We start from the raw sequence: 25,037 nt of genomic DNA, 5'->3' as shown, positions 1-25,037 counted from the left end.
GTAGTGTATTATTCATTCTTCAAGTTCTGATAAGTTAGTAAACATGAGACTGTTTTTTGAACACAAGAAAGTTTGCAGCCTAACATGTTAAATGTTAAATTGTTAAAATGTTAAATTGTTAAATGTTAATTAATAAATGTTTAAATGTTTAAATGTTTAAATGTTTAAATGTTAAATGTTAAATTGTTAATTGTTAAAATGTTAAATGTTTAAATACCCACAAAATCGTATTTCTCAAATCAAACTTAACACGTCTTCCCTTGTTTCCAGCGAGCGTAAACCTTTAGAGAACGTATGATGAATGAAGCTATCGAAACGTGAACGTTGACATAATAATGTCCTTCTTTTACGAGTTTTGGATATTCGTACAACACATTAGTTGGTTTTTTAACCAACCCGTCTCCTTTCCAACGTTTTCTTATTTCTGTAAACTTTCTGGTAAACCAATCTTTAACCATCTCGTTTTTATAAAGAGAAACTGGCTACGAAAAAGGAATTCACGTGCAAACAAGAAGGTGTAGTTAAAGTGGTTCAAGACGATTCACGTATACTGGCAGATTTGTTTTTTTTCATCGAACGAAACTCTTGCTGAGAGAGTGCTCGAACGAAGGATCGTTCTTATAAATTAAACATGACATCTTGTTGAGAAACAGAACTTGTTGTGCAACATTCTGCTGAAAAGAGTAGTTTTAAAAAATACGGAAAAAAGACTCTTCTAGAAATTTCTTTTTTAACACTTTCGCTAAATCTTTTGCAGATTTACTGAACAATAAATAAGTGTGAAAAGAACACTTTACTCTCGTCACAATACTCTCGTCCACAAAAGCCTTTGTTGTGAGAATAGTGTTCGGCGCAGAATAATAATAAATAAATAAAAATTTTGTGGATTTTGGAGTGGGATACAAGTGGGCTTATATAAGTACCACATGGGTTACGAAGGAATTATCCGCCTCACAGACTGTTTCCACTGAACCCGAAGAAAAGCTTTGGAGAGATGGAAAGTCTGATACACAGAGTTGTGTATTTAGTTCCATACATTTGAAGGTGGTGTTTGTTATAAAATGCTGTATTGTATTCACAGTCCTCAGTGTTACAGGAGTGCCTCGTATTTTAAGTCCCACCTTCTACAGGTTTCAATCACCCCTGACCTTCAAAAAGTTCTCCATGTTGTTCCAGGAAAATACGTCTTAGTCTTACTGATTGTTTCTTAACTTCGCGCAAAGCTATACGAGAACTATCTGCGCTAACCGTCCCTAACTTAGCAGTGTAAGGCTATAGGGAAAGCAGCTAGTCATCACCACCCACCGTACCAACGCTTGGGGTACTCTTTTACCAACAAATAATAGTCACATTATAACGCCCCCACGGCTGAGAGGGCGAGCATGTTTGGTGTAACAGGGATTCGAACCCACAACTCTCAGATAACGAGTTATCTTACACAGATGACAACGATTATAAGTTACCGTTACCAGCATGATGTTGAAAGTGACCTATAACGTACTCAAACATGTGTAGACCCGGATGAAAACAACTGGATTCACTCTTAACTAGAAAGTTAATAAAGATAATTGATTTTTATTGGAATTTTACAACAATGCTCTTGTAACAATGCTCTTGTAACAATGCTCTTTTAACAATGCCCTTGTAACAATGCTCTTGAAACAGTGCTCTTGTAACAGTGCACTTGTAACAGTGCTCTTGTAACAATGCTCTTTTAACAGTGCTCTTGTAACAATGCTCTTGTAACAATGCACTTGTAACAGTGCTCTTGTAACAATGCTCTTGTAACAGTGGACTTGTAACAGTGCTCTTGTAACAATGCTCTTGTAACAGTGCACTTGTAACAGTGTTCTTGTAACAATGCACTTGTAACAGTGCACTTGTAACAGTGCTCTTGTAACAGTGCACTTGTAACAGTGCACTTGTAACAATGCTCTTGTAACAGTGCACTTGTAACAGTGCTCTTGTAACAGTGCTCTTGTAACAGTGCACTTGTAACAGTGCACTTGTAACAGTGCTCTTGTAACAATGCTCTTTTAACAGTGCTCTTGTAACAATGCTCTTGAAACAGTGCTCTTGTAACAGTGCACTTGTAACAGTGCTCTTGTAACAATGCTCTTTAACAGTGCTCTTGTAACAATGCTCTTGTAACAATGCACTTGTAACAGTGCTCTTGTAACAATGCTCTTGTAACAGTGGACTTGTAACAGTGCTCTTGTAACAATGCTCTTGTAACAGTGCTCTTGTAACAGTGCACTTGTAACAGTGCTCTTGTAACAATGCACTTGTAACAGTGCACTTGTAACAATGCTCTTGTAACAGTGCACTTGTAACAGTGCTCTTGTAACAGTGCTCTTGTAACAGTGCACTTGTAACAGTGCTCTTGTAACAGTGCACTTGTAACAGTGCTCTTGTAACAGTGCTCTTGTAACAGTGCTCTTGTAACAGTGCTCTTGTAACAGTGCACTTGTAACAGTGCTCTTGTAACAGTGCTCTTGTAACAGTGCTCTTGTAACAATGCTCTTGTAACAGTGCACTTGTAACAGTGCTCTTGTAACAGTGCTCTTGTAACAGTGCACTTGTAACAGTGCACTTGTAACAGTGCTCTTGTAACAATGCTCTTTTAACAGTGCTCTTGTAACAATGCTCTTGAAACAGTGCTCTTGTAACAGTGCACTTGTAACAGTGCTCTTGTAACAATGCTCTTTTAACAGTGCTCTTGTAACAATGCTCTTGTAACAATGCACTTGTAACAGTGCTCTTGTAACAATGCTCTTGTAACAGTGGACTTGTAACAGTGCTCTTGTAACAATGCTCTTGTAACAGTGCTCTTGTAACAGTGCACTTGTAACAGTGCTCTTGTAACAATGCACTTGTAACAGTGCACTTGTAACAGTGCTCTTGTAACAGTGCACTTGTAACAGTGCACTTGTAACAATGCTCTTGTAACAGTGCACTTGTAACAGTGCTCTTGTAACAGTGCTCTTGTAACAGTGCACTTGTAACAGTGCTCTTGTAACAGTGCACTTGTAACAGTGCTCTTGTAACAGTGCTCTTGTAACAGTGCTCTTGTAACAGTGCACTTGTAACAGTGCTCTTGTAACAGTGCTCTTGTAACAGTGCACTTGTAACAGTGCTCTTGTAACAGTGCACTTGTAACAGTGCTCTTGTAACAGTGCTCTTGTAACAGTGCTCTTGTAACAGTGCTCTTGGTGTTAACAAACTTCTCATTTTTTACCACGGTATCGATCAATTATCAAAGATGGTCGAAGTGTTGTAAACATCTGCCAAACTGCTAGAGTTTTAACAACGAATTACTCACTTTTATCAGGCAGTATTGTAACACACACGCTTTATGAAATGTGTCTTATTCGCTCGAAACTATGGCGGAGGGTAACTGCAGGCTGTTGTGTTTTCTTTAAAAAGAAAAACCTGCTGGGATTTAATGTGTAAAAAACAGTGACCCGTTTTAACCCTCCATTAGTAGCTTAAAAACTGTTTTCTTAATACGATTACTGTTCACTCTGTGCGTATAGCTTGAGTGTGATTAGACACGTGCACTCTCGGACAACTTTTAAGATGTTGATGGTAGGTTTTCACTTAATACACTTCCAAATATTCTGCGGGAAAACGTGTTGATAAAGAATGCCACATCTGGACGCTTTGTGGTCGTTCCTTTTAGCTAATGAAATTATTGTAGTTATCTTCTCGGTCTTCCTAATGGGGTGTCGTTGGGCCAGGAATCAGAGATTTCTACTCCTCTCTACTCAACTGTAATCAGAAATATAGAGGAATATGGAGTGACGTATTATACTCGCGTACAGAACACGTGGTTTGTGTACATAAAATATAACAGAGGTCGTGCACGTGAAAAGTAACAAACATGATGGAGTGAAAGGACCTGGACTGAGAGTATAGAATGTTGATTACAGTTGGGACGAAAGGAAACCTGGGAAACATTTAGTTCAAATAACAGAGTCATCGTAAAACAACAGTTATTAATTAAGACAGATGTGTGGGACTAATACCTATATAAGTAGATCATGCGTATTTATTTATACCAACAAATCCACACTATACATATACAATATTGTAGTCAATTGTATAATTATGTATAATAAAAGTTTAGGCCTAGCTTTATTGTCTGTAAAGCTGTCGTTTATTATAAACAAGAAAGACCTATATATTATTCATATATTATTATTATATATTATATATTCATCTTATAATTTTTGAGGGGTCCAATATACATGTTTCTCTGCCACTGTTCAAAATATTGTTCAAAATAAAATATTGTGTACTGTTTCAACTGATAATAATCTAAGTTGATAAATAATGAGATGTGAGACTATCCAACTGATAATAATCTAAGTTGATAAAATAAGGAGATGTGAGACTGTTATAACTGGTAATAATCTAAGTTGATAAAATAAGGAGATGTGAGACTGTTATAACTGGTAATAATCTAAGTTGATAAAATAATGAGATGTGAGACTGTTCTAACTGGTAGTAATCTAAGTTGATAAAATAATGAGATGTGAGGCTGTTCCAACTGGTAATAATCTAAGTTGATAAAATAATGAGATGTGAGACTGTTCTAACTGGTAGTAATCTAAGTTGATAAAATAATGAGATGTGAGACTGTTCTAACTGGTAATAATCTAAATTGATAAAATAATGAGATGTAAGACTGTTCCAACTGATAATAATCTAAGTTGATAAAATAATGAGATGTAAGACTGTTCCAACTGATAATAATCTAAGTTGATAAAATAATGAAATGTGAGACTGTTCCAACTGATAATAATCTAAGTTGATAAAATAATGAAATGTGAGACTGTTATAACTGATAATAATCTAAGTTGATAAAATAATGAGATGTAAGACTGTTCCAACTGATAATAATCTAAGTTGATAAAATAATGAAATGTGAGACTGTTCCAACTGATAATAATCTAAGTTGATAAAATAATGAGATGTGAGACTGTTCCAACTGGTAATAATCTAAATTGATAAAATAAGGAGATGTGAGACTGTTATAACTGGTAATAATCTAAGTTGATAAAATAAGGAGATGTGAGACTGTTATAACTGGTAATAATCTAAGTTGATAAAATAATGAGATGTGAGACTGTTCCAACTGATAATAATCTAAGTTGATAAAATAATGAGATGTAAGACTGTTCCAACTGGTAATAATCTAAGTTGATAAAATAATGAGATGTAAGACTGTTCCAACTGGTAATAATCTAAGTTGATAAAATAAGGAGATGTGAGACTGTTATAACTGGTAATAATCTAAGTTGATAAAATAAGGAGATGTGAGACTGTTATAACTGGTAATAATCTAAGTTGATAAAATAATGAGATGTGAGACTGTTCCAACTGATAATAATCTAAGTTGATAAAATAATGAGATGTAAGACTGTTCCAACTGGTAATAATCTAAGTTGATAAAATAAGGAGATGTGAGACTGTTATAACTGGTAATAATCTAAGTTGATAAAATAAGGAGATGTGAGACTGTTATAACTGGTAATAATCTAAGTTGATAAAATAATGAGATGTGAGACTGTTCCAACTGATAATAATCTAAGTTGATAAAATAAGGAGACGTGAGACTGTTATAACTGGTAATAATCTAAGTTGATAAAATAAGGAGATGTGAGACTGTTATAACTGGTAATAATCTAAGTTGATAAAATAAGGAGATGTGAGACTGTTCCAACTGGTAATAATCTAAGTTGATAAAATAAGGAGATGTGAGACTGTTATAACTGGTAATAATCTAAGTTGATAAAATAAGGAGATGTGAGACTGTTATAACTGGTAATAATCTAAGTTGATAAAATAATGAGATGTGAGACTGTTCCAACTGATAATAATCTAAGTTGATAAAATAATGAGATGTGAGACTGTTCCAACTGGTAATCATCTAAATTGATAAAATTAAGAGATGTGAGACTGTTCCAACTGGTAATAATCTAAGTTGATAAAATTAAGAGATGTGAGACTGTTCTAACTGGTAATAATCTAAGTTGATAAAATAATGAGATGTGAGACTGTTCCAACTGGTAATAAGCTAAGTTGATAAAATTAAGAGATGTGAGACTGTTCCAACTGGTAATAATCTAAGTTGATAAAATAAGGAGATGTGAGACTGTTATAACTGGTAATAATCTAAGTTGATAAAATAAGGAGATGTGAGACTGTTATAACTGGTAATAATCTAAGTTGATAAAATAATGAAATGTGAGACTGTTCCAACAGGTAATAATCTAAATTGATAAAATAAGGAGATGTGAAACTGTTCTAACTGGTAATAATCTAAATTGATAAAATAATGAGATGTGAGACTGTTCCAACTGGTAATAATCTAAGTTGAAAAATTAAGAGATGTGAGACTGTTCCAACTGGTAATAATCTAAGTTGATAAAATTAAGAGATGTGAGACTGTTCCAATTGATAATAATCTAAGTTGATAAAATTAAGAGATGTGAGACTGTTATAACTGGTAATAATCTAAGTTGATAAAATAATGAGATGTAAAACTGTTCCAACTGGTAATAATCTAAATTGATAAAATAATGAGATGTGAGACTGTTCCAACTGGTAATAATCTAAGTTGATAAAATTAAGAGATGTGAGACTGTTCCAATTGATAATAATCTAAGTTGATAAAATTAAGAGATGTGAGACTGTTCCAACTGGTAATAATCTAAGTTGATAAAATAAGGAGATGTGGGACTGTTCCAACTGGTAATAATCTAAGTTGATAACATAATGAGATGTAAGACCGTTCCAATTGATAATAACCTAAGTTGATAAAATAAAGAGATGTGAGACTGTTATAACTAGTAATAATCTAAGTTGATAAAATAATGAGATGTAAGACCGTTCCAATTGATAATAATCTAAGTTGATAAAATTAAGAGATGTGAGACTGTTATAACTGGTAATAATCTAAGTTGATAACATAATGAGATGTAAGACCGTTCCAATTGATAATAACCTAAGTTGATAAAATAAAGAGATGTGAGACTGTTATAACTAGTAATAATCTAAGTTGATAAAATAATGAGATGTAAGACCGTTCCAATTGATAATAATCTAAGTTGATAAAATTAAGAGATGTGAGACTGTTATAACTGGTAATAATCTAAGTTGATAAAATAATGAGATGTAAGACTGTTCCAACTGGTAATAATCTAAGTTGATAAAATAAGGAGATGTGAGACTGTTCCAACTGGTAATAATCTAAGTTGATAACATAATGAGATGTAAGACTGTTCCAACTGGTAATAATCTAAGTTGATAAAATTAAGAGATGTGAGACTGTTCTAACTGGTAATAATCTAAGTTGATAAAATAATGAGATGTAAGACTGTTCCAACTGGTAATAATCTAAGTTGATAAAATAAGGAGATGTGAGACTGTTATAACTGGTAATAATCTAAGTTGATAAAATAAGGAGATGTGAGACTGTTATAACTGGTAATAATCTAAGTTGATAAAATAATGAAATGTGAGACTGTTCCAACTGGTAATAATCTAAATTGATAAAATAATGAGATGTAAGACTGTTCCAACTGATAATAATCTAAGTTGATAAAATAATGAAATGTGAGACTGTTCCAACTGATAATAATCTAAGTTGATAAAATAATGAGATGTGAGACTGTTCCAACTGGTAATAATCTAAGTTGATAAAATAATGAGATGTGAGACCGTTCCAATTGATAATAATCTAAGTTGATAAAATAATGAGATGTGAGACTGTTCCAACTGGTAATAATATAAGTTGATAAAATAAGGAGATGTGAGACTGTTATAACTGGTAATAATCTAAGTTGATAAAATAAGGAGATGTGAGACTGTTATAACTGGTAATAATCTAAGTTGATAAAATAATGAGATGTGAGACTGTTCCAACTGATAATAATCTAAGTTGATAAAATAATGAGATGTGAGACTGTTCCAACTGGTAATAATCTAAATTGATAAAATTAAGAGATGTGAGACTGTTCCAACTGGTAATAATCTAAGTTGATAAAATTAAGAGATGTGAGACTGTTCTAACTGGTAATAATCTAAGTTGATAAAATAATGAGATGTGAGACTGTTCCAACTGGTAATAATCTAAGTTGATAAAATTAAGAGATGTGAGACTGTTCTAACTGGTAATAATCTAAGTTGATAAAATAATGAGATGTAAGACTGTTCCAACTGGTAATAATCTAAGTTGATAAAATAAGGAGATGTGAGACTGTTATAACTGGTAATAATCTAAGTTGATAAAATAAGGAGATGTGAGACTGTTATAACTGGTAATAATCTAAGTTGATAAAATAATGAAATGTGAGACTGTTCCAACTGGTAATAATCTAAATTGATAAAATAATGAGATGTAAGACTGTTCCAACTGATAATAATCTAAGTTGATAAAATAATGAAATGTGAGACTGTTCCAACTGATAATAATCTAAGTTGATAAAATAATGAGATGTGAGACTGTTCCAACTGGTAATAATCTAAGTTGATAAAATAATGAGATGTGAGACTGTTCCAATTGATAATAATCTAAGTTGATAAAATAATGAGATGTGAGACTGTTCCAACTGGTAATAATCTAAGTTGATAAAATAAGGAGATGTGAGACTGTTATAACTGGTAATAATCTAAGTTGATAAAATAAGGAGATGTGAGACTGTTCCAACTGGTAATAATCTAAGTTGAAAAATTAAGAGATGTGAGACTGTTCCAACTGGTAATAATCTAAATTGATAAAATAAGGAGATGTGAGACTGTTATAACTGATATTAATCTAAGTTGATAAAATAATGAGATGTGAGACTGTTCCAACTGGTAATAATCTAAATTGATAAAATTAAGAGATGTGAGACTGTTCCAACTGGTAATAATCTAAGTTGATAAAATTAAGAGATGTGAGACTGTTCTAACTGGTAATAATCTAAGTTGATAAAATAATGAGATGTGAGACTGTTCCAACTGGTAATAATCTAAGTTGATAAAATTAAGAGATGTGAGACTGTTCTAACTGGTAATAATCTAAGTTGATAAAATAATGAGATGTAAGACTGTTCCAACTGGTAATAATCTAAGTTGATAAAATAAGGAGATGTGAGACTGTTATAACTGGTAATAATCTAAGTTGATAAAATAAGGAGATGTGAGACTGTTATAACTGGTAATAATCTAAGTTGATAAAATAATGAAATGTGAGACTGTTCCAACAGGTAATAATCTAAATTGATAAAATAAGGAGATGTGAAACTGTTCTAACTGGTAATAATCTAAATTGATAAAATAATGAGATGTGAGACTGTTCCAACTGGTAATAATCTAAGTTGAAAAATTAAGAGATGTGAGACTGTTCCAACTGGTAATAATCTAAGTTGAAAAATTAAGAGATGTGAGACTGTTATAACTGGTAATAATCTAAATTGATAAAATAAGGAGATGTGAAACTGTTCTGACTGGTAATAATCTAAATTGATAAAATAATGAGATGTGAGACTGTTCCAACTGGTAATAATCTAAGTTGATAAAATAATGAAATGTGACACTGTTCCAACTGGTAATAATCTAAATTGATAAAATAATGAAATGTGAGACTGTTCCAACTGGTAATAATCTAAATTGATAAAATTAAGAGATGTGAGACTGTTCTAACTGGTAATAATCTAAATTGATAAAATAATGAGATGTGAGACTGTTCCAACTGGTAATAATCTAAGTTGATAAAATTAAGAGATGTGAGACTGTTCCAATTGATAATAATCTAAGTTGATAAAATTAAGAGATGTGAGACTGTTATAACTGGTAATAATCTAAGTTGATAAAATAATGAGATGTAAGACTGTTCCAACTGGTAATAATCTAAATTGATAAAATAATGAAATGTGAGACTGTTCCAACTGGTAATAATCTAAATTGATAAAATTAAGAGATGTGAGACTGTTCCAACTGGTAATAATCTAAGTTGATAAAATAAGGAGATGTGGGACTGTTCCAACTGGTAATAATCTAAATTGATAAAATTAAGAGATGTGAGACTGTTATAACTGGTAATAATCTAAGTTGATAAAATAATGAGATGTGAGACTGTTCCAACTGGTAATAATCTAAGTTGATAAAATAATGAGATGTGAGACTGTTCCAACTGGTAATAATCTAAGTTGATAAAATAATGAGATGTAAGACTGTTCCAACTGGTAATAATCTAAGTTGATAAAATAATGAGATGTGAGACTGTTCCAACTGGTAATAATCTAAATTGATAAAATTAAGAGATGTGAGACTGTTATAACTGGTAATAATCTAAGTTGATAAAATAATGAGATGTGAGACTGTTCCAACTGGTAATAATCTAAGTTGATAAAATAAGGAGATGTGAGACTGTTCCAACTGGTAATAATCTAAGTTGATAACATAATGAGATGTAAGACCGTTCCAATTGATAATAATCTAAGTTGATAAAATAAGGAGATGTGAGACTGTTCCAACTGGTAATAATCTAAGTTGATAACATAATGAGATGTAAGACCGTTCCAATTGATAATAATCTAAGTTGATAAAATTAAGAGATGTGAGACTGTTATAACTGGTAATAATCTAAGTTGATAAAATAATGAGATGTAAGACTGTTCCAACTGGTAATAATCTAAGTTGATAAAATAAGGAGATGTGAGACTGTTCCAACTGGTAATAATCTAAATTGATAAAATTAAGAGATGTGAGACTGTTATAACTGGTAATAATCTAAGTTGATAAAATAATGAGATGTAAGACTGTTCCAACTGGTAATAATCTAAATTGATAAAATAATGAGATGTGAGACTGTTATAACTGGTAATAATCTAAGTTGATAAAATAATGAGATGTGAGACTGTTCCAACTGGTAATAATCTAAGTTGATAAAATTAAGAGATGTGAGACTGTTATAACTAGTAATAATCTAAGTTGATAAAATAATGAGATGTAAGACCGTTCCAATTGATAATAATCTAAGTTGATAAAATTAAGAGATGTGAGACTGTTATAACTGGTAATAATCTAAGTTGATAAAATAATGAGATGTAAGACTGTTCCAACTGGTAATAATCTAAGTTGATAAAATAAGGAGATGTGAGACTGTTCCAACTGGTAATAATCTAAGTTGATAACATAATGAGATGTAAGACCGTTCCAATTGATAATAATCTAAGTTGATAAAATAAGGAGATGTGAGACTGTTCCAACTGGTAATAATCTAAGTTGATAACATAATGAGATGTAAGACCGTTCCAATTGATAATAATCTAAGTTGATAAAATTAAGAGATGTGAGACTGTTATAACTGGTAATAATCTAAGTTGATAAAATAAGGAGATGTGAGACTGTTCCAACTGGTAATAATCTAAGTTGATAAAATAAGGAGATGTGAGACTGTTCCAACTGGTAATAATCTAAGTTGATAACATAATGAGATGTAAGACTGTTCCAACTGGTAATAATCTAAGTTGATAAAATTAAGAGATGTGAGACTGTTCTAACTGGTAATAATCTAAGTTGATAAAATAATGAGATGTAAGACTGTTCCAACTGGTAATAATCTAAGTTGATAAAATAAGGAGATGTGAGACTGTTATAACTGGTAATAATCTAAGTTGATAAAATAAGGAGATGTGAGACTGTTATAACTGGTAATAATCTAAGTTGATAAAATAATGAAATGTGAGACTGTTCCAACTGGTAATAATCTAAATTGATAAAATAAAAAGATGTGAAACTGTTCTAACTGGTAATAATCTAAATTGATAAAATTAAGAGATGTGAGACTGTTCCAACTGGTAATAATCTAAATTGATAAAATAAGGAGATGTGAAACTGTTCTGACTGATAATAATCTAAATTGATAAAATAATGAGATGTGAGACTGTTCCAACTGGTAATAATCTAAGTTGATAAAATAATGAAATGTGACACTGTTCCAACTGGTAATAATCTAAATTGATAAAATAATGAGATGTGAGACTGTTCCAACTGGTAATAATCTAAGTTGATAAAATTAAGAGATGTGAGACTGTTATAACTGGTAATAATCTAAGTTGATAAAATAATGAGATGTGAGACTGTTCCAACTGGTAATAATCTAAATTGATAAAATTAAGAGATGTGAGACTGTTCCAACTGGTAATAATCTAAGTTGATAAAATTAAGAGATGTGAGACTGTTCCAATTTATAATATTCTAAGTTGATAAAATTAAGAGATGTGAGACTGTTATAACTGGTAATAATCTAAGTTGATAAAATAATGAGATCTAAGACTGTTCCAACTGGTAATAATCTAAGTTGATAAAATAAGGAGATGTGAGACTGTTCCAACTGGTAATAATCTAAGTTGATAACATAATGAGATGTAAGACCGTTCCAATTGATAATAATCTAAGTTGATAAAATTAAGAGATGTGAGACTGTTATAACTGGTAATAATCTAAGTTGATAAAATAATGAGATGTGAGACTGTTCCAACTGGTAATAATCTAAGTTGATAACATAATGAGATGTAAGACTGTTCCAACTGGTAATAATCTAAGTTGATAAAATAAGGAGATGTGAGACTGTTCCAACTGGTAATAATCTAAGTTGATAACATAATGAGATGTAAGACTGTTCCAACTGGTAATAATCTAAGTTGATAAAATAAGGAGATGTGAGACTGTTCCAACTGGTAATAATCTAAGTTGATAACATAATGAGATGTAAGACCGTTCCAATTGATAATAACCTAAGTTGATAAAATTAAGAGATGTGAGACTGTTATAACTAGTAATAATCTAAGTTGATAAAATAATGAGATGTAAGACCGTTCCAATTGATAATAATCTAAGTTGATAAAATTAAGAGATGTGAGACTGTTATAACTGGTAATAATCTAAGTTGATAAAATAATGAGATGTAAGACTGTTCCAACTGGTAATAATCTAAGTTGATAAAATAAGGAGATGTGAGACTGTTCCAACTGGTAATAATCTAAGTTGATAACATAATGAGATGTAAGACCGTTCCAATTGATAATAATCTAAATTGAAAAAATAAGGAGATGTGAGACTGTTCCAACTGGTAATAATCTAAGTTGATAACATAATGAGATGTAAGACCGTTCCAATTGATAATAATCTAAGTTGATAAAATTAAGAGATGTGAGACTGTTATAACTGGTAATAATCTAAGTTGATAAAATTAAGAGATGTGAGACTGTTCTAACTGGTAATAATCTAAGTTGATAAAATAATGAGATGTAAGACTGTTCCAACTGGTAATAATCTAAGTTGATAAAATAAGGAGATGTGAGACTGTTATAACTGGTAATAATCTAAGTTGATAAAATAAGGAGATGTGAGACTGTTATAACTGGTAATAATCTAAGTTGATAAAATAATGAAATGTGAGACTGTTCCAACTGATAATAATCTAAATTGATAAAATAAGGAGATGTGAAACTGTTCTAACTGGTAATAATCTAAATTGATAAAATAATGAGATGTGAGACTGTTCCAACTGGTAATAATCAAAGTTGATAAAATTAAGAGATGTGAGACTGTTCCAACTGATAATAATCTAAGTTGATAAAATTAAGAGATGTGAGACTGTTCCAACTGATAATAATCTAAGTTGATAAAATAATGAGATGTGAGACTGTTCCTACTGGTAATAATCTAAATTGATAAAATAAGGAGAAGTGAAACTGTTCTGACTGGTAATAATCTAAATTGATAAAATAATGAGATGTGAGACTGTTCCAACTGGTAATAATCTAAGTTGATAAAATAATGAAATGTGACACTGTTCCAACTGGTAATAATCTAAATTGATAAAATAATGAGATGTGAGACTGTTCCAACTGGTAATAATCTAAGTTGATAAAATAATGAAATGTGAGACTGTTCCAAATGATAATAATCTAAGTTGATAAAATAATGAGATGTGAGACTGTTCCAACTGATAATAATCTAAATTGATAAAATTAAGAGATGTGAGACTGTTCCAACTGGTAATAATCTAAGTTGATAAAATTAAGAGATGTGAGACTGTTCCAATTTATAATAATCTAAGTTGATAAAATTAAGAGATGTGAGACTGTTATAACTGGTAATAATCTAAGTTGATAAAATAATGAGATGTAAGACTGTTCCAACTGGTAATAATCTAAGTTGATAAAATAAGGAGATGTGAGACTGTTCCAACTGGTAATAATCTAAGTTGATAACATAATGAGATGTAAGACCGTTCCAATTGATTATAATCTAAGTTGATAAAATTAAGAGATGTGAGACTGTTCCAACTGGTAATAATCTAAGTTGATAACATAATGAGATGTAAGACTGTTCCAACTGGTAATAATCTAAGTTGATAACATAATGAGATGTAAGACTGTTCCAACTGGTTATAATCTAAGTTGATAAAATAATGAGATGTGAGACTGTTCCAACTGATAATAATCTAAGTTGATAACATAATGAGATGTGAGACTGTTCCAACTGGTAATAATCTAAGTTGATAAAATAATGAGATGTAAGGCTGTTCCAACTGGTAATAATCTAAGTTGATAAAATAAGGAGATGTAAGACTGTTCCAACTGATAATAATCTAAGTTGATAAAATAATGAGATGTGAGACTGTTCCAACTGGTAATAATCTAAGTTGATAACATAATGAGATGTAAGACTGTTCCAACTGGTAATAATCTAAGTTGATAAAATAAGGAGATGTGAGACTGTTCCAACTGGTAATAATCTAAGTTGATAACATAATGAGATGTAAGACTGTTCTAACTGGTAATAATCTAAGTTGTTAATTAGAAGATGTGAGACTGTTCCAACTGGTAATAATCTAAGTTGATAAAATAAGGAGATGTGAGACTGTTCCAACTGGTAAAAATCTAAGTTGATAACATAATGAGATGTAAGACTGTTCCAACTGGTAATAATCTAAGTTGATAAAATAAGGAGATGTGAGACTGTTCCAACTGGTAATAATCTAAGTTGATAACATAATGAGATGTAAGACTGTTCCAACTGGTAATAATCTAAGTTGATAAAATAAGGAGATGTGAGACTGTTCCAACTGGTAATAATCTAAGTTGATAACATAATGAGATGTAAGACTGTTCCAACTGGTAATAATCTAAGTTGATAAAATAATGAGATGTGAGACTGTTCCAACTGATAATAATCTAAGTTGATAACATAATGAGATGTGAGACTGTTCCAACTGGTAATAATCTAAGTTGATAAAATAATGAGATGTAAGACTGTTCCAACTGGTAATAATCTAAGTTGATAAAATAAGGAGATGTAAGACTGTTCCAACTGGTAATAATCTAAGTTGATAACATAAGGAGATGTAAGACTGTTCCAACTGATAATAATCTAAGTTGTTAATTAGAAGATGTGACACTTCGCAGGTTGTGCACTAAAGAAAAGAACTTTCAGCGCTAAGTTCACGTCCTTATTTACGAAGGAACAAAGGAACGTTTATCAGCTGAATATAAATTAACATAAATGTATATAAATACACTAGTAGAATGTGAAGAAATCTACCTTAACACTCGTATTCACCCCGCGATTTGAATAATAATTATTTAAAAAGAACAGCTCAACAATGACAATTATAAAAAAACATAATCTGCTTACATCGTGAGGACAGACATGGTCTCCAAGATGGCTTTTGTTTAGTAAACCCTATTTTGTCTCGGTTCAAGATTTTTATGTTAGGAATTATTTCTGTTAGTTCATCTAACCGAACACTTGCCCTCCGTATTGAACAGATTTACTAAAAGCCTGCGTTAAGATTGGATCAAAGCAGTGGAACGAAATATCACCTCTGTCTGTCTTATTTACAAGGGGGGTTTAGTAGACAGATAATCGGATGAGACCGCGAGTGGAGTGGATAAAGCGATTCTCTATAAACAATCCCTCAACTAAATCATTCCGAAAGATAACGTCTGCTTCACCGGTTTGACTCTTATCGTTGAAAAGACTGGATTTGTTCCCGAACTCAAGATCCTTTGGTTCTTGTGCCTGCTCTATGGCGCGTGCAGCTCAACGTAAGGGGCACTGTTCTCTTAATCTAAGGGATCTTCTCAATAGTTTTAAAGATCTCGAACTTTGTTTTCATCATCTTACGTCGGCTGACTTGTGTTGTTCGGGACGTAAGAGAGGTTTTTTGTTGTTTGTCCGCTATCAGCTGGTGTATGACATTTACATACAGTCTACGCGGTCAAGTTAGAGATGTATAGGATCACGCACAAGCTTTTCTGACTTAAAAAAACTTTAAGTAACAATATTACTATCAATAACAGAAGCTTTAGAAGAAATATATTATGGAGTAGATGTCCAAGGCATAATAACAAAGGATGCACCAAAGGATAGAGGACCTCACGATGCACAGGTTCTGTTACAAAAACCATAAATCCCAATATAAAAAAAAAATCATGTTCTTTATGGCTAAGTCTGTTAGTGGTTATATCGATGAACCGCGAATGTTGGCCAGGCTACGGACAATCAGTCTAAAGTCAGGTTTCAAACTGTACCGAGTTTTTATGGTGAATGAAGCTAGTTAGTAGCTGTTAAATATCTGTTACGCTGGATAACTATTCGTTAAATATTAACTGTATCAAGTTGAAAATCCCTAAGATATATAACACGTATCGTTGTACGGAGCCAGTGTTGGTATTCAGTGAATTAACTTCTAAACACTCGTGCGTTATGTACAGAATGAAATCCGAACATAATCTTGTGATGTTAACGACTCTGGGCCAGACAAGATGTACTTTCAGCCGCAGGGGCGTTATAATGGTACTACCAATCCCACTATTTATTGGTAAAAAAGTAGCTCAAGGGTTGACGATGGGTGATTTTTGACTAGCTGCCTTCCCTCAACTTTACCATTGCTAAGTTAGGGACGATTACTACTGATAGATCTCGAGTATTCGTGTGAGAAATTTGAAACAAATAAACAAAATATTGTGTAATTCTATAGTTTTCGTCCATCAGATCACAATTTAGACCAAAGGTACTCCAGACTTACATACTGTGTTAAGACAGGAAACAAAGGTTTTCTTTATATATTAGTGATATATATATATGTTATATATTATATTTATGATTTGCTAAGAGCTAAAATATCATATGACCTTTAAAACTTATTGAGGTTTACATCAAACAACGATGTGGGACATCAGAATTAAGTTGTACTGTTCACAAAAATAGTTAATCACATTATCAAAACAAAGTTTGTTTTTGAATTTCGCACAAAGCTACTCGAGAGCTATCTGTGCTAGCCGTCCCTAATTTAGTATAAGACTAGAGAGAAGGCAGCTAGTCGTCACCACCCACCGCCAACTCTTTTACCAACGAATAGTGGGATTGACCGTCACTTTATAACGCCCCCACGGCGGAAAAGGTGAGCATGTTTGGCGCGACGGGGATGCGAACCCGCGACCCTCAGATTACGAGTCGCACGCTTGGCCATGCCGGGCCAATAAATAAATAAATTTTGTTTGTCTTTGAATTTCGCACAAAGCTACTCGAGGGCTATCTGTGCTAGCCGTCCCTAATTTTGCAGTGTAAGACAAGAGGGAAGGCAGCTAGTCATCACCACCCACCGCCAACTCTGGGGCTACTTTTTTATCAACGAATAGTGGGATTGACCGTCACATTGTAACGCCCCCATACCTGAAAAGGCGAGCATGTTTGGCGCGACGGGGATGAGAACCCGCGACCCTCGGATTACAAGTCGCACGCCTTAACGCACTTGGCCATGCCGGGCCTAAATAAATAAATAATTTTAAAAAATGTGTATCATATTAAGTGAGGAGAAAATATGATATATCTTTTTAAAATAGAATATATGTTTCATTTCATTATCTACACGTTTGTTTCCTCTCTATCTCTATTCTAAGTACTTATTGATAAAGATCATGTCGTGTTATCGGTACAATTATATAACTTTGTTGACGCCTGTTTGCATGCTTCTGACATGCCTTTTGCTCATGGATTGCATGAAAAACTTTATTAACGAATTCTCGAACACCTGTTTTACCTCAACAGCTTTCTGATTACCTGAGGGTGATAAAAGTCGTTCAGCCATTACAAGAGTATCGTGACTTTACGTGGAAAACTGTGCCCTCTCAAACATATAAAATTAAATAGCGTTCAGTGATATGCTAACGCTCAAAGCCTGGAAGAAATATTTTTTTAAAAATAAAAAAAAATAAAAAACAGGATATTTATATAACAATTCAAGTTAAGTTACCAGAACAATTACAATAATTAATTAATGAACATTTGTTAAAAAACAAAATTTGTTATTTTTTATAGAATCTGGACAAATGATAAGAGTGGAACATAATTTATACGGTAAGAAACTGCATGTCAATAAATGGTTACGGCGTAACTAAATAACTATTATGACACATTAATTTGCATTCAGACGATGTTGTATATCCTGATAGAGTGTGGCTGGATTATCTGTAACTACAGTCTTATCATGGAGTAACTAGATGAAGAAAGTGTGACTGAATAATCAGTAACAACAGTCCTCTCATGGAGTAACTAGATAAATAAAGTGTGACTGAATAATCAGTAACAACAGTTCTCTCACGAGATACCAAAATAAATAAATAAGTTATTTAGACAATTTTCAGCCACACTTTATTTATCTAGTTATTCCATGAGAGGACTGTTGTTACTGATAATTCAGTCACACTTTATTTATCTAGTTACTCCATGAGAGGACTGTTGTTACTGATTATTCAGTCACACTTTATTTATCTAGTTATTCCATGAGAGGACTGTTGTTACTGATAATTCAGTCACACTTTATTTATCTAGTTACTCCATGAGAGGACTGTTGTTACTGATAATTCAGTCACACTTTGTTTATCTAGTTACTCCATGAGAGGACTGTTGTTACTGATAATTCAGTCACACTTTATTTATCTACTTATTCCATGAGAGGACTGTTGTTACTGATAATTCAGTGAAACTTTATTTATCTAGTTACTCCATGAGAGGACTGTAGTTACAAATAATTCAGTCACACTTTATTTATCTAGTTATTCCATAAGAGAACTGTTGTTACTGATAATTCAGTCACACTTTATTTATCTAGTTATTCTATGAGAGGACTGTTGTTACTGATAATTCAGTCACACTTTATTTATCTAGTTATTCCATGAGAGGACTGTTGTTACTGATAATTCAGACACACTTTATTTATCTAGTTATTCCATGAGAGGACAGTTGTTACTGATAATTCAGTCACACTTTATTTATCTAGTTATTCCATGAAAGGACTGTTGTTACTGATAATTCAGTCACAATTTATTTATCTAGTTACTCCATGAGAGGACTGTAGTTACAAATAATTCAGTCACACTTTATTTATCTAGTTATTCCATGAGAGGACTGTTGTTACTGATAATTCAGTGAAACTTTATTTATCTAGTTACTCCATGAGAGGACTGTAGTTACAAATAATTCAGACACACTTTATTTATCTAGTTATTCCATGAGAGGACTGTTGTTACTGATAATTCAGTGAAACTTTATTTATCTACTTATTCCATGAGAGGACTGTTGTTACAAATAATTCAGTCACACTTTATTTATCTAGTTATTCCATGATATTTATATTGCACATGGAAATAATTTAACAATTTTATTAAGAAAAAAGTTCTCGTTTATGATATAAATTAACTTTAGTGTAAGGATGTTTAACAGTATATCTAGAACCATGTAAACTTCTTTGGTGAACAATATTAAATTAACTCATCGGATCTCTGGTAATTATTTTTCAATATTTTGATATCGTATGAAAGTCCGATTAAAGGACAAAAAAAAAACAAACCAAAGTAAGATAAGGCCACCATTGTTTTTATGTAGGCGTAAAGGAAAAATACGAACTTTATAAATTGCTCTAAAAACTAGATGAAAAAACAAAAATAAATCGTTTTCGTACAGACAGTCGCTGATCAATAAAAAATTTAAAACGGTTGAATAGGACGAGGGTGAAAAAACAGATAAGGAATTCATTACTGGACTCTTTGAAAGCATTCTTCGCGGGGGTAGTTTTACTTACGTGTTGTCGTATGAGGCACATTATCCCATTAGTGTTTCTTGACAAACCATTTCACGCGATTTGATATTCACAATGCCAATTAACTCTAAACTAACTTTTTACGCATAAAAAAAACACCCTGGAGCTAAAAGAAGGAACGATTATTACATGGTTTTATCGAGAAGACAAGGAGAATGCATTGATTTAGAAGTCTGGTGATCAAAAATATAATAAAATATCTATTAAAACGTCAGCCGGGTTATTATCTTACTGAACACCGAACCAGAATAGTTTCATTATGGAAGTTGTAAGCGCTATTCTTTACTAAACGTTAGAATTACTTATGATACCGGATTACTTCAATTTAACAAAATAGTGAAAGGTTTATGAGTATCTTAAACATCAACTGAGAATTTGAGGCGTATAGATACATCATTCTCTGTCTGTGTTTTATTTACAATGTACTTATGGAGTAATATTTCCACATATATTAAACAGACTACGTCGTTTTTAAACATGCTATAATTAATGTTTTTATTAATAGGTTCCTTTAGTCTTAGTTTCATATCCTTATAAAAGCATCGGATTCTTCCGGAACATTTGTTTCCTCATTGTCCAAGGTCGCAATATTCGAAGGACGAACGGGACTGGAACATTTAACTCCTAGATTCACTGTTCGAGCAACTTAATCACGAGGTCACTATTGGCTCACTTCTATCTTTCAAAAAAAAAAGTATTCCGCCTATTGGCAGAAACGAACGTTTCCCAACAGCCAATCACTTGACAGATTTTCTGTTGTAGTCGGAATTGAGAAAATGTATATTATTTTAAAATATTCATGGCTTCACCTACATTTGTTAAAACCTCACCAAACTAATTATTTTTTTAATACTGTAATCCCACAATATCAAAATACCCACAAAACAAACCGCATACCATATAAAATATAGTTTTTATGATAGTTTAATCACAGTTTACAAAGATGTACAGTTACTTACTTCTGGTTAGCTGGAGTTGAATTTATGATAGTTTAATCACAGTTTACAAAGATGAACAGCTCTTTACTTTTGGTCAGCTGGAGTTCAATTTATGATAGTTTAATCACAGTTTACAAAGATGTACAGTTACTTACTTCTGGTTAGCTGGAGTTGAATTTATGATAGTTTAATCACAGTTTACAAAGATGAACAGCTCTTTACTTTTGGTCAGCTGGAGTTCAATTTATGATAGTTTCATCACAGTTTACAAAGATGTACAGCTACTTACTTCTGGTTAGCTGGAGTTCAATTTATATTACTTTTTTATTTAATCTTAATCTCAAAAATAATATTTTATCACCATGACTTCACGTAAATAATTTATGTAACAACAGCATCCTATTCAAGAAATCAAACGTGCTAGTCTTAAACTTTAGAAATATTCCATTAATGCGGGAGAAAGAAAGTTTTCATTTGAAATCCTCTTCATTGTTTTACATTATTCCGTGTTTTTTCTTCCTCTGGATTCCTTGAAAGAGGAGGTTACGTTGTCGTGTCCAACGAAATTCTTGTATTTCCAAGTCTAAGTCGTTCGGCCCTCTTCGTGTCGACCATCTTAACAAAACGGCGAGGAGTGGATAGTGCATCACATGTTAGGCTTAAGGAATCAAAGGAAAACATGTATATTTAGTAAAGAACCGTCTGCTGCAAAAGACTGTTGGCTGTTGAAATACTAGTAAATACAATATGACTGGCGAAAGAACTCGTGCAGTATTTTTGTTTGTCACTTTAAAAATTTTCTCCAAGTAATACATAGCCCTTAAAACGATGTATTCTCTAGATTTATCCAGAAACACAAATGTAGAACGTCGAATATATTCGAGGTTGTTCCACAAGAAATGGTAGCCATCAATAATTTATGGACAAGGCTTTACGTATAGATGAAAAACGTAAAACTGACTCATATCTAATATGTGTAAATTGCTTATATTAATTATCTTAAACACCTCATGGATGATCTGTCCCCTCCTAGCTAGGCAGTAAGTCTGAAGGCTTATAACGTTAAAACCTGGTTTCCATACCCGTGGTGGTCATAGATAGCCCTTTGTGTAATTTTGTGCGTAATAACAAAAATAGTGTTGGGCACAGTGCATCTACATTTTATTGGGCGTTAAAACATTATTAGATTTGATCAGATTGACAAAAATATTCTTAAGAAGGATAAAACACGCTGTTTTGTCTAAGAAGGCACGTCGACAACGTCGACTCGGAGGGCAATATATTCGACACTTCATAATGGATTGACCTCAGAGGTTTGAAACACCCATAGCACGATCCTCTCAAAATATTATATGATCATTCTGGTCTTGAATCATACGTTTCTTGAATTATTATGAAAAACAGTTTGGTTTGTTTTTTTTATTCGGAATGTTCGACAAAGTCCGACTTCAAACAGGAAATACAACAGCGTCTCTTAAGCTTTCAAGAGAAGCATGTTAACACATGTCGAACCTTCAGCCAAAGGACACTGACGGTATTAATTTATGTTACTTAATGTTTAGCTACACGGAATATTATATATGTTTCTTTATTCCTTCTTGAACTAATGATTCTATTAATGTAAGCTTGAAACTAGCAAGCATTCTAGTCATGTTGTTCAGAATTTTAATCATAACTTACGACCATGAGCACGTTCAAACCGTGTGTTCATGCAACTGGCTCATTTCATCACAGAGTCCGTCATAATATTGTGTGTTTTGAATATTTCATCATCGTTTATATAGTCGCAAAACTATAAAAACTAAAACGGATAAGAAGTTTGCACTGCTTACAGATCACTAGTCGTGTGTTTTACCAGCTACTTGGAACAAACAACGAACCGAACCTGTGTTTTTATCAGCCATTCGGGAAAAATAACGGATCGAGCCTGTGTTTTACCAGCTACTTAGAACAAACAACGGACTGATCCTGTGTTTTACCAACTACTTAGAACAAACAACGGACTGATCCTGTGTTTTACCAGCTACCTAGAACAAACAACGGACTGATCCTGTGTTTTACCAGCTACTCAGAACAAACAACGGAATGATCCTGTGTTTTACCAGCTACTTGGAACAAACAACGGACTGATCCTGTGTTTTACCAGCTACTCAGAACAAACAACGGACTGATCCTGTGTTTTACCAGCTACTCGGAACATAACAACGAACCGAACCTGTGTTTTTATCAGCCATTCGGGAAAAATAACGGATCGAGCCTGTGTTTTACCAGCTACTTAGAACAAACAACGGACTGATCCTGTGTTTTACCAGCTACTTAGAACAAACAACGGACTGATCCTGTGTTTTACCAACTACTTAGAACAAACAACGGACTGATCCTGTGTTTTACCAGCTACTCGGAACAAACACGGACTGATCCTGTGTTTTACCAGCTACCTAGAACAAACAACGGACTGATCCTGTGTTTTACCAGCTACTCAGAACAAACAACGGACTGATCCTGTGTTTTACCAGCTACTCAGAACAAACAACGGACTGATCCTGTGTTTTACCAGCTACTCGGAACAAACACGGATCCAGCCTGTGTTTTACCAGCTACTTGGAACAAACAACGGACTGAACCTGTGTTTTACCAGCTACTTGGAACAAACAACGGACTGATCCTGTGTTTTACCAGCTACTTGGAACAAACAACGGACTACTCCTGTGTTTTACCAGCTACTCAGAACAAACAACGGACTGATCCTGTGTTTTACCAGCTACTTGGAACAAACAACGGACTACTCCTGTGTTTTACCAGCTACTTGGAACAAACAACGGACTGATCCTGTGTTTTACCAGCTACCTAGAACAAACAACGGACTGATCCTGTGTTTTACCAGCTACTCAGAACAAACAACGGACTGATCCTGTGTTTTACCAGCTACTTGGAACAAACAACGGACTACTCCTGTGTTTTACCAGCTACTTGGAACAAACAACGGACTGATCCTGTGTTTTACCAGCTACTCATAACAAACAACGGACTGATCCTGTGTTTTACCAGCTACTTGGAACAAACAACGGACTGATCCTGTGTTTTACCAGCTACTTGGAACAAACAACGGACTACTCCTGTGTTTTACCAGCTACTTGGAACAAACAACGGACTGATCCTGTGTTTTACCAGCTACTTGGAACAAACAACGGACTGATCCTGTGTTTTACCAGCTACTTGGAACAAACAACGGACTGATCCTGTGTTTTACCAGCTACTCAGAACAAACAACGGACTGATCCTGTGTTTTACCAGCTACTCGGAACAAACAACGGAACAAACAACAAACAACGAACTGATCCTGTGTTTTACCAGCTACTCAGAACAAACAACGGACTGATCCTGTGTTTTACCAGCTACTCGGAACAAACAACGGACTGATCCTGTGTTTTACCAGCTACTCGGAACAAACAACGGACTGATCCTGTGTTTTACCAGCTACTCAGAACAAACAACGGACTGATCCTGTGTTTTACCAGCTACTTGGAACAAACAACGGACTGATCCTGTGTTTTACCAGCTACTCAGAACAAACAACGGACTGATCCTGTGTTTTACCAGCTACTCAGAACAAACAACGGACTGATCCTGTGTTTTACCAGCTACTCAGAACAAACAACGGACTGATCCTGTGTGTTTTACCAGCTACTCAGAACAAACAACGGACTGATCCTGTGTTTTACCAGCTACTCAGAACAAACAACGGACTGATCCTGTGTTTTACCAGCTACTCAGAACAAACAACGGACTGATCCTGTGTTTTACCAGCTACTCAGAACAAACAACGGACTGATCCTGTGTTTTACCAGCTACTCAGAACAAACAACGGACTGATCCTGTGTTTTACCAGCTACTCAGAACAAACAACGGACTGATCCTGTGTTTTACCAGCT

General features: G+C 33.2%; 1 protein-coding gene across 1 annotated transcript in view; it reads right to left on the bottom strand.

Annotated features, from left to right (window-relative positions):
* Positions 1-3,126: 3,126 nt before the first annotated feature.
* Positions 3,127-25,037, bottom strand: part of LOC143222341 (uncharacterized) — a 63,298-nt gene continuing 41,387 nt past the window's right edge. Inside the window, exon 3 of the mRNA XM_076448759.1 lies at positions 3,127-3,771. Within this exon, the coding sequence (XP_076304874.1) occupies positions 3,764-3,771 (8 nt within the window). The 3' untranslated portion in view covers positions 3,127-3,763. The remainder of the gene's footprint in view (positions 3,772-25,037) is intronic.

The sequence above is a fragment of the Tachypleus tridentatus genome, chromosome 8 (assembly GCF_004210375.1).
Source record: "Tachypleus tridentatus isolate NWPU-2018 chromosome 8, ASM421037v1, whole genome shotgun sequence".
NCBI lineage: Eukaryota > Metazoa > Arthropoda > Merostomata > Xiphosura > Limulidae > Tachypleus > Tachypleus tridentatus.
This window is presented reverse-complemented; position numbering and strand designations above follow the sequence as displayed.